Source organism: Nesoenas mayeri (assembly GCF_963082525.1).
Source record: "Nesoenas mayeri genome assembly, chromosome: 8".
NCBI classification, from domain to species: domain Eukaryota; kingdom Metazoa; phylum Chordata; class Aves; order Columbiformes; family Columbidae; genus Nesoenas; species Nesoenas mayeri.
Window position 1 is genome coordinate 17,356,222 of NC_137554.1, and position 18,822 is coordinate 17,375,043.

Here is an 18,822-nt window from a genome sequence, read left to right on the forward strand (position 1 = left end):
CATCAGGGCAGAGTAGAGAGGAAGGAGAACCTCTCTCGACCTACTAACCACCCCCTTCTAATACACCCCAGGATGCCATTGGCCCTCTTGGCCACAAGGGCACAGTGCTGGCTCATGGTCATCCTGCTGTCCACCAGGATCCCCCGGTCCCTCTACCCTACACTGCTGTCTAATGGATCATTCCCCAACTTATACTGGAACCTGGGGTTGTTCCTGCCCAGATGCAAGACTCTACATTTGCCCTTGTTATATTTCATTAAATTTTTCCCCGCCCAGCTCTCTACCCTGTCCAGGTCTCGCTGGATGGCAGCACAGCCTTCTGGCATGTCAGCCACTCCTCCCAGCTTGGATTTACAGCTTCCTGCAGATAGAGTCCAGGAGTAACTCCCTTGTCACACTGCTCATTTACATCCTTCTGCCACGTGCAGACAGCAACAGGACCCAACTACAACAAAATGAAATCTCCGCAGTGCTGCTAGGAACAGTCACTGGGCTACAACAGCAGTGTGAACAGCAGCACTTCATTTACTACACTGTGCCATGAACTAGTACCAGATCTTTAGGGCTGTAGCTGAACTTTGATGTGGAACCCAAGCACATTTCCAGTCTGGTCTCACTGCTGCTCCTCTGTCTCTCTTTTATTAATGCAGGATTGCAAATCTGTGTCCAGCTTCCACCTCAGTCCTACAAAGATCTCAGCAGTTACTCAGAGTTTTGACTATACCTGTATCGGCATGCACCAAACATGATAAAAACAGGAAGGCACAAAAGTGTGACCAAAGGCTTTCTGGAAGGCAGGGAAGTAAGGATTGTGTCAAAATTTCTAAAAAACCTTTTTTTGGCTGTTAACGCAAGTACCGCCCACATCTCAAATGTGGTACAAACATGCTGAACATCAACGCTCCCATTTTCCACACTGTACTGATAACTAGGACTATCTGAATAAAGTTAAATTAAAGGGTGAGGATAAGTATAGCATATTTTAAACCAAGTAGTCTGATATTTCATAGTCTAATTAGAAACATCAACATCTGAGTGAATACAATTCTTTGTGTATCCTCCCATGGCCCTAAGGGAGGGATTGTAAGTATTACTTAACCATTCCTGGATTTCTTAGATATTATCTTCCTTATCATGCACTCTTGTCATACATATAAAAATATCCAAATGTCTAGTTACAGAATTGTCACTGACATTTGTTAAAAGTTCTCACTGAGCAGCATTTCAGTTGATTGTACCTTACTGTATTCAAGCATCAGTAAGGTGCTCTGCCTGCCTCAATGCCCAATACAAGGAAAAAGAGACTATTCTGAACGCTGGCATCAATGGCCCTGCTCTTGAGGGGTCTAAAAGTCTGTTTCACACCCTTTGCAGTCAGTAAACAGGCGTGAATTCAGCAACCACTAAACACGGGCATTTCAGCAGGGGAAAAGAATTTTTCTTACCTAAAAAAACCTACATAACCATACTATAAACACTAATTCTCATATTTCTCTTTAAATCAGATGCTACTCTATTTACAAAGTTTTTATCTTTTGGAGAAATCCTCTTAGATTCCATCACTTGTCCATTCCCTACATTTAAACTTAAAGTATCTGCCAAATTTTTACTTTTTCTTCTTTAATGACTTCTTAATTATCCAAGTCCCCACATGATACTCAAGAGATGCAAATTATATGAACATTTTGTTTGGAAAAATATAATACTATGTTATACTTTATGTGCTAACAAATAATAAATTGGGCATTTCAGAGATTTTTCTTTTTATTCTTAAAAAAATAAGTTTTCTTGGATATTTGTTCTTTGGTTAGGTTTTAAAGTATTTATGGTTCATAAATCCTAATTCTGATTTCTCCTCAGCTTACTTAGCTTATATTGAGAAACTCCACATTAAACCAGGGAAGCTCGTCCATTATCTCTTTCAAAGCACATAACCAACAAGTCATCAGCGCTACCCATACAAGCACACAAAATTACTAGATTCTCTCCAACTCCGATTAAAGTTCAAATGAATTTTTAAAAAATGCATCCATATTATTCATCTTATTTTTTTCCTAGCATTTCTAGAAAACACTAGTCATAAAGACTTGTTTTCAGGCAGGAATATATATTGAGTGATTCATAGGAAAAAACAAACTAACAAAAACCCACAAAACACATGAGCAGAAAGCCCCCCACCCAAACCCCACTGATCTGTGCTGCTGAAAGTGACACCACAGTGTTACAGCCTTTCTGTATTTGTCCATGGTGCTGATTTTTATTATTGTTATTTAAGAAACACTTTAGCTGGACCTAACCTTTTTCTCCCTCCTCTTGAGCAGGCACAGTATTACCACCATGTAAAAAAAACCACCTCCCCAACACCTGTACCTCAGAAAGCTTACCTAAAGAATGTGCAGCTGTGGTTTTGGAGCTGAAAAATCGACCAAGTCCAAGGTCTCCAAGCTTTACTACCCCTGTAGCTGTAATGAACACATTGGCTGGCTTTATATCTAGGGAGGAGGAAAAAAAGGACATTTAAAAGTCACAATTAGGTTCCAAGAACAGCTACTGCTCCATTAATAATAGACCAAAAGAGACTTTCATTTACAGCCAATATTGACAAAATTTGACTGCACTGTTCAGAATGAAAGTCCAGGAATTTCAAATTAACTATTTTAATAGTATAAGCGTCACTGAAGCAAAAAATTAAGAACCATGGAAAGTTTTAAAAAAAAAAAACAACAACACCCAAACAACCAAACAAACAACAAAACCAAAAAACCTCTATACACAAAGAAGCATATACAGGCAGTTCATTATTACTTTATAAAAGAGCTTTCATTAGAACTAGGAAACCTCTCATTATGTCTTAAGTAACAGACCAAAAACATTTTTAAGAATTGTAAAACATTCTTCATGGCTTTTGCTGATCAGATTACCCATAGTGGCATGATGCTATTTATTTGAAATAGGTAAGCGATTCTCTTTAATAGCAGGCATTAAAAAAGAGGCAAGTTTTACTCTGGAGAATGGTTATTTGAACTCATCAATAATCAAGTAGAAACAAAGAAAAATAATGATGTATACCCCAGACAGTTATTTTTCACAAGAAATAGTCAGTTTAAGTTTTAATCCAATCCTTTAGAGACAACAGTAAACCTTTTTATTTTATGGTTTTTAACAAGGTACCTACCCTCTTAGTCTTCTAAATAAACTGACCTGGTATTTGTTTAGCAAGCGTGTTCAGCTATTACTCAGCTCAAGAGCAACGCACTGTGGCTCTAAACTTAATAAACTAATAAAATTACCTAACTTTGATAAGGGGGGATCACAGGTTGCTTAAGATACATGTACAGTGAAATGAATGGTTAATAACGCTTCAGACACCAGCATTTTCAGGTTTCAAATAAAAAGTTACAAAACTTTATAAGCTTTAGAGAGGAAGAGAGAGCAATTATATTATGCTGTTATCTGACCTAGTTTTCAGGAGTTTGGATCACTCCTTGTGCAACAGTCCAACAGAGATATCGGCTCAACTTAAAAATGGCTTTAATTGTCCTTGGTTTTGGTGTGCAACCATCAAATTGTTAGATTTGCCATAGGTTTGCCAGAAGCTTTGAAGGTAGCATTTCAGTTTAAGATATTTAAGTTCATTTGGGTTTTGAGCTGAAATATACTGAAATAAAGTTGTTTAGTCATAAAAGCATTAAATGACTATGGAAAGATTCTATTATTTCATGTCTTTCTCTTCGTATAATTTGTACTTGCAGGTATCTGTACAAAAATGCACAAAGGGGAAAAAAAAAAAAAATGAAGATGACGAGAGAAGGCCATTTGCAGTAGCAATGGCATCCAAGTTGATCTGCTGAAGGGTGCAACATCTCTAGCTGCAAACAACAAAGCTCAGCAAAGATCGAGGGACTTTTGCTTTCAGGCCGGTATATTTGCATCCCAGCAGAAGGAAGACACCAAACTAAGACATGTAATTTCACCTGAACCCAGGGAAACAGCCCATATACAGCTTGCAACTCATAGCCAGAGACATTTCCAAGGCAAAAAGAAAAAAAAAGAAGAAAAGTTGTACATCCAAGAAGCATCTATACTATGATCTGTTTTCTTTGACTCAGAGTTACAAGGCAAAATGAAGACAACATACAGAGGAGACAGCAGTGCAGAGGTTTAAAATGGGTAAAAGAGATTTAGTACCTGACATGGACAGCTGGCAACTACAAGGGCTGTTGGGACACAGTACTTGACACAGAAAATTGGAAATAGTGGAGAGGAGCAGAGCGGGGGGACAATGCTCATGGCTGCGCATAAGCCAGTAGATAAGGGAGTGGGAGAAGGGCCTATATATCACCAGAAAACATTGCAGGAGTTAAGAAAAACAGGTGCAAGAGGTGAAAAGAATGGATGGGCAGCTGTGCAAGAATACAAGTAATAATACTTGGGAGAGACAATGGGCAAACATAGAAGAATAAGAACAGGACAGAAAATAAGAGCCAGTACAATGAACTGAACAAGCAGAGAGGTAGGAGCAGCAAGGTGTCCATCTCTTACAGAACTATCAATTGCTTTGAAAAGTTAGTATCACAAGCCATTGCTGCAAACAAATGCCTATCACAAATGTACAGCCACAACCTCCTATTACACTTTTCCATTACTTGTAAAACATTACAGAAACATACATTGTGTCAGCCCTCAAAAAACCACTATGATGTTATTTGGTGTCATTTGCATTGAACCAGCTTAATTCTCACATAGTAAAAGGTTTAAAAAGACAAATCATCTTTGATCCTAATTACCTCTATGCATAACACGACGAGAATGCATATGTTCCAAGGCACTGCACAGCTGAACAAAGTACTTCCAAACTGTTCTTTCAGGAATCAACCTCTTCTGTTTCTTAAAATGCTTAAAGAAAAAAGGATGGACACTGACTATTAAAATTTAAAACTTGCATAAAATAACAAAAAAAAAAATTAGAAAATATTTTAAAAACAAATACAAGAGGCTCACAACCTAATGAGAAAAGTTTAACAAAATTTCTTGGCACAGAAAGCTTTCATCTAAAATATTAATACACATATCAATGTATGTGTTTAAGTCAGTCAACACACAGAGCCACAAATGACATCAATGAAATAAAACTGCTGTCCCAAAGAAGGATTTACATGGTATTTAATCCTGCACTGAGTATTGTTAATGTGGTCAGAACAGTCTAGCACAGAGTAAGGGGCCACAGAATGAATAAAGGTCAGATATAAAGGTATGTGCTGCAGGACTTTCCACATGAAATACTTCCTTAAAACAACACTGATTTCCATAGAATCATTTTCTAGATAGAAGAAAAAAAATAGTAGTGACACATAATCACAAAGATTGTGTACAAAGAGTCTATCAGATTAGCCTTAGAAACCTCTGCAATACATAAAATGGGATTAAAAGAACTGCAATTTCTGCAAATTTAAGAGTGATCTATTATAACTCCTGTTCGAATATTTCCCATCCTGTATAAGCAACCATTACCAATCACTGGTAACAGTTCAGTGGCCTGTTAAAGCTCACGTGAAACATAATTATGCTCTGCTACACACATCTCCTTCACATATTATATTCAGACACCGGAATAACATGGTTCTCCAAAAATACGTACTGAAAATCTGGAATTCAGCCAATGCTAAAACGTGCAAGTTTGATCATTAAGTATTTTGCAGCTAAAGGTAAGAGGACTGCAAAATCATTGGTTGTTTAGTCTCTTCTTTTAAAGATTCATATTTTGACAGATTTTAAAATTAAACACACAAAGAAAATACACGAACAGCATTAATATCAACAAAAGTTTAGATGTAAAGCAAAGTACTTAGGTGTATTTTAATAGCATGTGTACAGACACACACTTCACATTCATGCACATGCTAACAAAGTTATATAATGAACAGTTACTACTCCGGAAGAATAAAAATATTTTCATACACTATGTTAAAATGCACAACTGAGAAGTTGACAGCTGCATCTACACATTACAGAGACATGCAGGAGCATGAGAACAATGTTTTTAAACCAGCTATGGCAAAATGCATCTGTCATACAAAGGATCACAACATTTCACCAAAATGGCTTTAGTTATAGGGATTATTTCAAAATGCATTTTCATTTAAATGAGGCAAAGCATATAAATTACTTCTTTAAATACAATTTTCTCTCAGTCTTGGACCGAATCCAAACAAACCCCGTGTATCTCTTCTCCCCATAGCTGGATTTGCATATCAGAGGATTGTTTGATGTCAACAGGAAGATGGAGACCAGGTTTCTTTTCATTTAAAAACAAATACACAATACATGTAAGTATGTGCACATGAAAGCATAGTCCCTTGATTTAAAATGCATTCTGAAATTATCATAATTATAACTAGGTACTTAAACATTCTGAAATATTATTTTTTTTTAACCCGAACCAAAGCATAAACAGTGATGAAACACCATTCACAAAGTGTCTGAAATGGGAAGATTTTCCATTACAGCTTTCCATTCTGATGTACTTAAAGAACATCAGTGTACTTTCAAAGTATTTATGAACAAGTATTCTTTTAACATTTTATTTATTTGCCATCTGTAACACTGTAGTTGATTGTACACTATAAAATCAGCTTCAGTTCTTACCGTGCAGGCATGCAATATAACAACAGTTAAGACATAGTCTCATTCTACTGAAGGCATTAATAATTTTGTGTGATAATAACTTCTCTTCCTGAAAGCATCAGTAATATTAATAACCCTGTAGAATTTATCCATCTAAAGAGGATGCAAAAGAGAGCTGCTAGATTTGCTAACGATGTTTGAACTAAACAAAGAAATGGGCACCATTTTCTCTTGCATAGCTTTAAAAGTAATCCAATATCTTTAAAATAAACAGACTGAACATTGTTTTCTGTAGTAATTAATTACACTATCTTCTTCCATCAAAATACATATTTTCAATGTTTTCTTGGGCTGTTATCCATCAATAGCCAAAACAGTGATGAAAAGTCTCCACTACGAAAAAGACTGATTTTGCAAAATTAGCTACTGAAACAAGTTATGTGTTTCTAGGAAACAGTACAACAGACAGTGTTAATTCTGAGAAAATCAATGAGGAAAAGGAATTCCATTCCTGTTTAGAACCTTACCTTCTAACAAGGAATATAAGTTGATGGAAAACATGGTCAAACCTATTTTATGCTGAACAGCATAATTTAATTCATCTAGTGCAAATTAACTATATTCAAAGTAGGATTATTTTCTTTCTCCTCCATTTTAAAACAGTCCACAATGCAAAATACAGTTCTAATGGTTGTGGGGTTTTCTCCCTTCCTAAAGGGAAGCCAAAATGCAGAAGACAATGACAAAACAGCAGTTTTTAACCTCTATTGTAGCGGAGCATAGAAGCACCACAAGCAGTTAATACTGAAACTAATTCACTGCCTAGTGCTGTAACATCTCAAACATCCCAAGGTCCACAGAATCAAGCTAAGTTAACACCGATACCTCCCACTGTACACCAGTTGCTGTTACCTGCCCAGAATTGACCTCAAAGGAATATAGCCTGACATACAGCACTCTAAAGTACTATCATCTTCAACATGTCACTGTTCTGCTTCTTCCACCCATCTGAGACTCAAAGGGCAGTCCTGATGTCCCTCAAACCACCAGCCTTCTAGGATGTGATATTAAAAAACCATAGTACTGTCTCAGGTGAAAGATCAGCCTCAATATAGCTGAAACTGGGCAAAAAGGGAACTGCTTATATGTGTGCATTAAAAATTCAGGCAGTATTGCAAACTATTGTTTTCTCAGGCAAATGGAGAATACCAGGCATGCTCAGGCAGCAGACTGTCTCCCAGCAAGAATTGTTTCAAAAGCCATATCTCTGTCTTTGATAATGGAATCACAAAAAACTACTTCGAAGAGCTTTCACAATATCAGTACAGATAAAATTGTAATTTAGTCATTTAATTTTTGTCATAAATTTGCTATTTATCTGCCTTAGAGAGCTCTAATGTAGGTGGGTTACATCACCGGTTCATCTTTTCATTCCTTTTAATGGAATGACTAAGCGGTTTTCTTATGAGAGAAACAGAACTCACCTGGTTTTCTCTAATGAACTACTAAAAGAAAAATTATTCTCCAAATGTTTTCATCCTAGTAAAGTTGAATATAGCTGCCCTGTACCTAAACAGCATATGCCATTCAGTTTCTTGGATAAAGAAAAAAGTTTAAAGTCAATATGGAATTATGGAATGGAATTATATGGCATGGAATTATATTATACTGAGTTTCTAAAGATGATGCTTTAAAGGTCAAATCCCAAAAGCAAAAGTGACAGCAATTAGCAGATGGTCTTTTCTAAGTTTAACAAGCACAGTTCAGAGAACACTTTTAAAGGGAATATGCAGGACCATGCTTGGCTTTTATAAAACTCAGAATTTCCTACAGATGAGTAAAGAACAATGAGCATAGATGATTACAGTACAATTTGGGATGACTGCCTATGTCCCAGTAATCATGTTTGGAAAAAATATAGCATTCAGTTCTGACAGTGTCTCAGAGACTTTTAAGTTGTGATTTAGCCTGGTTTAGACTTCTTGAATCGGAAAAAAATAGAAATAAAATTTAAAATATTTTAAAAAACACCCAATGAGTGTTTTAAGAAGCAAACTGAACTATATAAATACAAGAGATTTATAAACATCTCTTGCAGAAAAATGAAACTGATCATTGAAATAATTCTGCACAGTCATTATAAAAAAAAAAAAAAAATCTGTGAACGTGTCAAACAAGCCCACAATGACATATACCTGGATTTTTCACTGTGCATTCTCCAGGCTAGAGTTGTCTTCTGAAAGAGAAGATTTGGGGGAAAATAAAATGAGAACAACCATTTCCTTGCTTTAAACAGATTCATTTTCCTTTCAAGTTTTGATGAGGACCTTCATCATCTCTGCCTGTTCTCATTACTTCACTTCTGATGTAATAAAAGCCCATACCTTTATATTTCTGTATTTTATTGTACAGACGTATCAGAACACAGTGATTCAACAAGCAGATACTCGTGGGCAGACATGTGAACTCCATCAAGAGCAAAGTGATGCAGAAGGGATTATTACATGGAACACAATGAATTTCTCGGCCACTTCTACCTGTGTTTCTTTGGGAGTCTCTTAAAATGGACTAGCAGAGAGAATAGAGCAAGGAAAGAGGTCAGGCGGCTGGGATAGAAAACTATGGAAGCACGAGTTCTCACTCTGGGAATACAACAGCAACAAACCAGAACTGGCAAAGGTGTGCAGGGTCAAAAGGATGAAGCAGTGAAGATGGACCGCAACACCTCTGCATTTTGGAGTAAAGAGCAGAGACTCCTATATTTAATATATAGAAATTAAGTTTCTACATAAGTCTTACTTTCTATTTAAAAGGCTATATAGTTCTAGTAGGAAAGCAGAGTCCCAGGTTTTTTGTCTGGCTATCTCTAGTCATCAATTCAGCTGCCCATCTCTTCAGACTGTGGTAAGTTTTCTGACATTTTTCCTTGCTATGGAGAACAAAAATAGAAGTTTCCATCACATCTTGATCCATTCATCCAACTTGATCATGAGGTGATCAAATTTGTCTACATTTCAAGAATAGCAGCTGTCTCAGTTGTAAAAACAGAACAAATTAAAAAAAAAAATTCACATCTAACTGAACATACAGAAAGTATCAAGTACTTGGCAAATAAAGTGACTTAATAGGAATTATATATTTTTTTTTTAATTATCTGGTTCTTTTTTCCAGCTTTTCTTTAGAGTTGTTTGTATCTCCACTTACTGAAGATGCCGCACATTTATTTTTATCTTCCAGAATCCACAAAAAATGCATTTTAAAAATATCATTCTTCCTCTATTAGTGATTCTTAGTATACAACAAGTATCTTTATTTAATTAATAGCAACAAAAGACTAAGACACAGTACAAAAACTCATAGACAAAATCATTGTTCTAATAGAAGTATCTACTAGCATCAGAAGGCCAAATTCGTAGAATTGAAATATGGTCTTTCCTAAAATAAATAAATAACCCACCTCACCCACATCATAGAACTGAGAGAGAAACATCTTCTCAAGCACAATCTTCTTTCACACACAAAAGAAAGACAACTAGTTACAAAAGCCTTGCAAGAAAATCTCAACTCAAAACTGTTGCTTTTCCCATTTTTAGAATATATTATTTCATGCTAATAATCTATTAGTCAGACTTTCCCTTAGAAAGCTCTGAACAGTCACTTTATATATATATTTATCCGACAGCCTTTGCAAGGATTAATTCCATTTTTCCTTAGTGAGTAGTCCAGCTACAGTCACTCTGTTCCACTTAATATTTTTGCTCATGCAAAAAAAAAAAAAAAAAATCAAGAACACACGGTGTTCAGAGATAAAGACCACCCACTGAAATCAGATCTACTTACAGAGCCACTAAAATAAAATTTCCAATTCTGCATAATTGTCATTGTCTCTGCTGTTACTGCTGAGCAGGGCCTCTTAAAACACACAGCCACGTGTTTAAATCCAACAGTATTTGATTACATGCATCTTTCTCCCATAAATTCCCTCAGGAAAACTGGTACAGCACAAAGAGGTGAAACTCCTGCTTGAATCATTAACTATTATTCCTAATAAAAAGTAATACCATGACTCAGTAAATACAGAGGCTATCTTAACTCTTTCTTTCTACTACAAATAAGGCAAACAAATTCAAACCCCTCTCTCTTCATTCTCAGCAAGTTATTCATACAGCACAAACATGGATACTGCAAATTTTTCAAAAAAAACTGTGTGAAAAATTAAAAATAATCTTCAAGTGTTGTTTGCAGGACATTTCAAACAAGAAAAGCACCCAGAACTATTATTTAATAAAATCTTTCCATTCTCCTGCTCTGTAAATGTTTGTGGAGTCAGACAATTCCAGCACCAGTGGGCAAATGTGGAAATGAAAGACCCCCAGCATTTCTGCCCCAGTTAGAGCTATTTGAATAGCCTGGGTAGTAGTTAAATGAAGTTTAACATCAAGTTAACTTTTCACAGCTGACACTGTTACTCTCCCTGCAAGTACAGCCGGTTGCTTACACATCAGCTTCAGGTGTGATGTCTATGAAGGGGACTGTCCACAAGACAAAACAGTGTCGATGGTCTAATTATTTCAGCAGAAAATCTGCCCATTTATTCTCCTCATTCCAGCAGCAGACACAGACAATGGCTGATCTGCAGAAAAACTAACAAGGCTGCCTGGCAATTACCCAGCCCAATTACCCCTCTGGTTACAGACTGCAGGACTGGTCAGCTCTCCTGCCACCAGCGCACACACGTCACCTTCACATGGCAAACTGCTGCTACCTGCAGTTGAGGGCAGAAGGGACGGTCAAGTACCTGTCAGGCAGCCTGGTAACATACAGGTGGCACAGGGGTATGGGTTGCAGAAGCTCTCCAGAACTACCTCTGCTGCCTTGGCAGGGATGTACACCTTGGCTTGGGGAATAAGGATGCACTATTTTTTAATTACTGAGAAGAAATATTTATAGCAGCTTTAAAAAAGGTTCGTGGCAAAAATCAGACTGACTGGTTCAAAGCCCCAACTTTCTACTTTAGGAAAAGGCACATATAAATAATTTAGCTTTGATCTATAATTAGCACATACTGTATTACAGTATCTTAATACATTAGACACTTCTTCAAGCTACACTATTTTTTTTACAGTCTTTTCAAAAATGAATACATAAAAAAAAGCTAAGAGCAAAGGTGATATAGAATATGAAAACAAATTGAGAAAAAAATATTTTGCAGCTTTTAATGTTTATCAGTGATGTAGCTTCAGGAAGGTGCCACACTGCTTTATGTTATAAAACATAACCATGCGCTAAAGAAAAAGACTACGAGTCCAGGAGGTTTGGCACTGGGGGGGTGATGTGGGTAGTGGGCTTTTTGTTCTTTAAGTCTAGTAGTCATGGAGAAAGAAAAAAAATAAAAGCACATGAGAGACACAGATTCTGCTGAAAACCAAAAGAACCAGATTCCAAATTTTAAAATTCACATTTATAGACCCTGATAAATCAGTATCATGAAAAGAATATATACAGACATGCACAACAGACTACTTTAAAAATGCTTTTCCATAATCACGATGTCGAGTATTTGGACATAAATATACATATAAGAAAAAATCTCAAAATTAAAGCCACCGTAATTTCTCTCCCTTGAGAGTATGTGTGCACAATTTTCAGTTCTGGTTTCTTTCTTTATGTCAAAAGACTCTTTTCTCATTCATTCATGACATTCAGCTAATGAGCTGTTTGAAAACGGCTCTAGGCTTTATTTACTGTGCACTATTCAAAACCTGTTATTAAATGTAAGTTTTAGGGAGAGGTACAGCTTCCTGATACACATCATTGGAATATCGAATTAATAAAATAAACTTTGTGAAGTTTATCTTCACAAATGGCCTTAGAAATGATGAGGTAGAAATATCCCCATTTTAAAAATTAGAATAGGGGCAAAGAATTAAGATCAAAAGTGTTAATTAATTCTGGCACCACTTTAAGCACCTCCTTTCCAACATACTTAGCTTTATGAAACAGTTCATCTTCAAAGCACAGTTTCCACTCGGAACAGATGAAGCTGTGAATGCTCGATACTTCTACAAATCAAACCCCAGAGTTTTATCTTGATTATTAGAAGTACAGAATAAGCAATTACAATTCCCAACAAAAATAGTGGTTAAAGTGCTTTATACAGTATCCCTTAGGAATAATACCAGAGACAGTGAGAAAGGATGGTCCTCGGAAAAGTATTCCATTCTATTAACCATGAAACCTTTGTCTATCTTGAATTCCCTGCCTTGAAAACGGCCACTGCAGCAAAGAAGGCAGCAAAGATGTGACAAATGATGGTGCACGTGTTGCACCACCATGATTTCTACTCAGAGTAGCTGCACTCTTAGCACTGAATAGAGCAGCGGTTCTTAAAAGAAGAAATAAACCTATAACTTGCTGGAGTGCAAGGTATTCAGTTGTAGGATTTTTTAGCCTTTGAATGTTTGATTTTGCAGATTCACTGTCGCTTCCTTAAGTTACAAGCAATTCGCTAGATTTAAAAAGCATTAAAATAACTACAGAAATGCAGGCTCTCTATTACATTGCTGTGCTTACCAGCGTCAGCACTCTTCCAGCCACAGCTAGTATTGCAGCTGACCAAGTAACCTACACAACAGAGATCATCCTGCAGCAGGTAAGGGATGGGTACTGCCAGAGGATTTCATTCACACCTGCTGACAGCATCAGAAAAGTGGTCTTGACCTTGAGTGCCATTCCACGCTGCACACGGCAGTATGCTATAGGACAGCTTCTTCATGTTCCCCTATATTTGATCTGTAATTCCTACGCAACCTGCCCCTTCTCTGCCTCCAACCCAGACCTGTTCCTTCCCAACATCCCATTTTCTCCACTTACACACCCACCCTATTCCCAGCCAGTCCAGGTTATCCCACCCAGGCTCTCTCCCTGCTGGCAGCCAGTTTGTCTCTGGGATCCTTGACCAGTCTGTCCTGCTCTCTGGCAACACACTGGCCCTTCTCTAATCTCAATGTGCTCGTGTCCAGTACCGGGACCCCCATTTAACAGTTTCCCAATCCATTACTCTTACCCTCAGTCTCTTATAATCCTCAGTCTCAAATGCCTTGGGTCATAACTTCTGCCTTCTCTCAAAAAATGCTAACCAGTTAGTCCCAGTCCACTTGTCTTCCCTATTCCCAGCCAGATCCTCTTCTGCCCACCTACGGATCACTTAGTTGTTTGACCCAGCCTACTTGTGTCTGCCTAGTCTTTTGCCTTCTCCACAGCCATCTCAGATTACTCCCTTCCCTGTGCTGTTAGAAAAAATAAATACCCTCTGAGGGATAGGAGAGCTCCAGTCCATCCAAAGCATTTGGAAAAAGCTATTTCTGGCAAAGCCATTTCATTCACCCACACTACAGGTTGAAGCGCTTTCATAGTCACTCAGGCAGTACGCAATACTGTCATCACTAAGGGATGCAAGAGGTCCGCACAGCCCTACATGTATAGAAATTCTCCACTTTGGCTGCTACACTCCAGCAATTTTTGTTAAGCACATACAAACACTTGTGTTAGAAGAATTTAAGTTTAGGTAAGTTTCGCAGCCATTATTGCAAGAAAAATCCCCTTTACAAGTTTTAAGTCTCTGTTTCAAGGCTAAAGGGGCTTACGGTATTCCAGATAAAACGGCAGCTACATTTTAAATTAAATAAACAGATTAACAAACAAACATCTTGGCAGAATAATATATTTTTCCTTAACCATCTACTAAATCATACAACATTTTTGGAAACGTACACCCTCAAGTGGGCAGCTGGCATGCAACTTCTTAGCATGAAATTGTTATATTTTGACAAACTGGAAACACATTCTCACACAGCTAAATCTTTGGCAAACCTAACAGCAAACACGGTTAGTGTCCTGCTACACACGTGTGTGCACAGCAGCGTAGAGCTTATGCAACACTGCCATTCAAACTACTTCAGAGACATCGTTGTCCCACCAGCCTTACAAACATGAATGTCAACCTTCTTCTACTACTGCTAAAGCTGTAAATCAATGTTGTGTATGATAAAGAGATAGTCAAACAATATAGTCAGTTAATAGATGAGGGTCCCAAAACATTGGATCATGCCCTGGGAAGGGGTAAACACCTGACCTGCTAAATTCTGACACTGCACCCCTTCCTTACAAAGGTGTTTCCCTAACTTCACACTCCCCAAAATCTTACAATTTTCACAGCAAAAGAAAATTATCATTCTTATAATTAAATGAAGTCAAACTATAGGTAGCATGTGCTACCAACATTCATCAGATAACCCCACTGTCTGAAAAACTATTTCTAGCACATTCCCAGGACAGCAATCCACCAGAAAATAGTTCAGGGGAAAACAAAAAACAAACAAACAAAAAAACCAAACCCACATACCAAAAACACCCACCACAGCAACAACAAAAAAAAAAAAAACAAAACACAAAGCACAAGTGACAAGTTTCCATTCTTAGCAATGTAATCAGCTTCACTGCAGTGAGAGAACGGTTAATCATGGGCTCCTAGCCATCCAGGGCAGCCAGTTTGCACACAGATAAAGTAATTAGCTTCTGTAGACAAACGTGCCCCCTCAACTCTGTCATGCTCAAGATCAGCAGAGCAAGATGAACCACTCAGTCCACAAAAGCAACTCGTGCAGAAGTTCCTGACCTGCCCCTGATCATAACCTAAGTTCAGAATGACGAGAATAACCCTCCATGCTGTGCTGTCCAGCCTCACAGACACCACCAGACACTCAGGGCAAACTGTAATAGCTGCCCCACGTCCTTTGTTCTCTCCAAATCCACTGCCCTTACAACATCTCTCTAACTCCCCAAAGGCCACCGCCCTGCTCTGGAGCCACCTCAGCGCTGTAACACACTGAAGCTGCAGCCACGTGGATTCTGCAGCGGAGCGGTGGTGGCTTCACACCGCAGGAGCAGCGCTCTGGGCTGGCAAAGCTGCCACGGACTGAGGCTAAAACTGTTCCCACTCTTTAAGCCCCTGAAAAAGGCAAGCTGTTCCATAAGGCAGCAAAGGCAAGTTAGTCAGCCCTGGAGTACTGCTAATCCGTTCCCAAAAACCTCATTGCTAATACAAGAAGGAGGATCTGCATCCCAGACCATGTGGAGAGGAGAAATTGCCCAATATAATTTCACACAGTGAAGCCCAAAATATCCACCAGTGGTGAGCAGCACAATGATAATCAATGATATTTCAAACAAGTCTAAACAGAGCTTCAGCTGCCACAATCAGCTATTTAGATAAGCATCAGTTGCTTGGAACTAAATGACTATCACTGTGTTTTACTGTCCTATAAAAATTTACTGTTCCCAACTACAGGAACCTGAGGTATTAACATGAACTTTGTACTGATGAGAAGTTTTTAAATATTTGTCTTATTTTAGCTAGCTAATTATAGTGTTTGTTCTGTTGTTGTTTTTATTTAAAGTTGAAAATAACAAACCAAAAAGTGTTCTCTGAAGAGTGGGTGAAGGGCCTAGGTGACATTTTGTAGAAGTCAAATTATTTTCCATCTATCTCAAGAAAGATGCAAACATGTTCAACTTTTTAGATTAAAGCTTTCATGCTTGTTCCCAAAGCATGATTAACTTCTTTAAGATCTGTATGACATATTCAGTTTAAAGTTTGCATTTTTTTGTATGCTAAGATTATTTGCCAGAAAAACTAAAAATACACGCAGAAAGAGACCTAGAAGTTTATCGCCGATTTAAAAAAAAAAAAAAACAAAACAAAAACAACAACAACACACAAAAACCCCCCACACTTCAGTGTCTGGACAACATCCCTTCTTACAAGCCTTGCTAATAATTTTATATTTAATCTTCAATAATATGCTAACTATTCTGCAAGATAATTCAAATACCCTTGTTTCAACATCTTCAGCACGGAATTTACTAATTAGCTCTTTTCACTGAATTATAATGTATTTTCTTGAATAATGCAATTAGTAGATTCTTCTTTATTTACAGAATTTTCTTTATCCAACATATAAATTGTTTCTTTAAAAAAAGTACACAGAACAATTTTTGCCCTGTCATTGTTTGCGGTGGAAAAAAAACATGACTAACAGGAAAAGGCATCAAGCCTCAAGCCTGCTTTACAACATATTTTTGTATTGCAAAAGGAGATGGTACTACAAGGTAACAAAAGGAGTTGTCATGAACTACCCTTAGCCTTGGTAGCTATGGACCATCACCACGTTCCACAGTAGAGACTGGACACACCAGCAAGAGACCAAAAGCAACTGGGAACTAGCACAAGAGTCGCTAATTATTTACTTGTAATTTTTTTATGTAATAGTATCCAGCAACCTAATTCACAGATACAGAAATTGAAGAATTTTTCCTTCTTTCACCACCCCTACACAGGGGTTACACAGTACTGAGGTACATTATTCCAGCACAAAACCAAATGTAAGTATTTCCCCTCCCTGAAAACATTTGCTTCTCAGTATTACTGACATGCCACATTCAAGAATTCTACCAGGCCATTAAAAGATGTAAGATAAGAAAACCTCAGTTTGGAATCCTCATACTTTTCAAAATGGAGGCTGTACTGAAACATCTCCCTGGGACAGAGGTAATTAAAAAAAATAAGGTAAAGTGGATTAAATCTGTGTATGTATATACATAAACACAGAGAGAGAACACAAGACACCCCAATTTCATTATATGATTTGTAAATGCCAATGCACAGCTGTCTTTTTTTTTTTTTTTTGACATACAGCAGATTCTATGAATTCTATTATAAACCACATGAATGCACCAAGTGATTTTCCTCAGTTGTCTATTCAATGGGGACAAAGAGTGTATTATTCACAGGTAACAAGAGGGATGGTATAAAAGCTGGGCAAGAAGGATGTGGTTCATTAATGGAAGAACTAAAGAATTCATTAAGGTGCACTGTGATGCACAGCAGCTTTGCAAGTGTTCTCTGATGTGCCAGTAATGCCATAACAAATACCCAAGTAAACTAGTTAATTAGTTTTACCTCACATTAACATTGGTTTCAGTGTCATGCAAGCTGTGGTCATTTACAATTTCAAAAACATACTTGATCCTTTCTACAAATCACACAAGAAGCCTGCTACCCAAACACTCTTCTGTGGGTGCCTCAACATTTTCCAGCAAACACAGAACTGCATTATATCAAGAAGACTGGAAAACAGAGCATTGTTTGTTTTAATAACACAACATCATTATTTACCTTAGTAGTGTGATAGGCAGCCATTCTGCTTAGGAAGTTTCCATATCATTTATTTGTCAGGCAATGTTAAAAATACTTCTTTAAGAAGATGCTAGTTAACTGATGCATCCCACATTTAAACTCTTACCACCCAAACAGTCTACCAAATCATTTCCACCACCAGCAGCAGGAAGATGGAGTGCATTGTGACACCTCATACATATTTAATAATAGCCTGATAGGCTGTCATTAACATCAAACAGCAATCTAAGTTTGCTACATTAAACATGATCCCTGTGTTAAGAGGACAATCACAAAGTGCCTCCGAGATTGAGCCTGTAAGAAATACCCACCAACTTGGGCAAGGTGTAATGAGGCCAACTGCACTGCAGAAGTCATTATTCACACACAGGATTTCAAATTAAAAAAAAAAAAAAAAGAAAAAGTGGAGGAAAAAGAAAAAGCTTCAATGGGTCATAAGACCAGACATGCCACAAGGCAATCTGTCACGGAATACTCATATTAATAACTGTTGTGTCAAAACTGAACATTCAAAAGAAAAGACAAACCTTCCTTTATGTTTTATGAAATGTAAACCCACCAAATGAATAATTCATGAGATGAAGAAAAATATCAGATTTGGATATAAATATTAACAGAATGCTGTCAGCATGTTTAGAACCAAATTTTGACTGTCCTACCTTACAATTATCAATTTAGAAGAGAAAATTCTTCAAAAGCTGAAAAAAAAACCTCAATTCAGTATGAAAGTCATTAATGAAAAAATTACCATTGTCTATTCATGTAGGTCCTAAGCAGGACAGCAGAACGCTGTTCTGTGCCCAGCTGTTGCTGAGTGAACGCTAATTGACTGGCATTATCTGTTCCCAGAGTTACACTGTGCTGACAACACAAGAAAGTACATCGGGGACATCCTCAAACCAAGACCCAGTAGAAAAAAGGTAGAAAAAGAAGGGCAGTGG

At 37.4% G+C, this 18,822-nt stretch overlaps 1 protein-coding gene across 1 annotated transcript in view; it reads right to left on the reverse strand.

The window, feature by feature from the left end:
* Positions 1 to 18,822, reverse strand: part of NEK7 (NIMA related kinase 7) — a gene marked incomplete at its 3' end in the record, with an annotated part of 66,714 nt that overhangs the window by 18,047 nt on the left and 29,845 nt on the right. Inside the window, exons 6-7 of the mRNA XM_080348572.1 lie at positions 4,788 to 4,896; positions 2,385 to 2,492 (exon numbers count right to left, since the gene is read on the reverse strand). Of these exons, the coding sequence (XP_080204698.1) occupies positions 2,385 to 2,492; positions 4,788 to 4,896 (217 nt within the window). The remainder of the gene's footprint in view (positions 1 to 2,384; positions 2,493 to 4,787; positions 4,897 to 18,822) is intronic.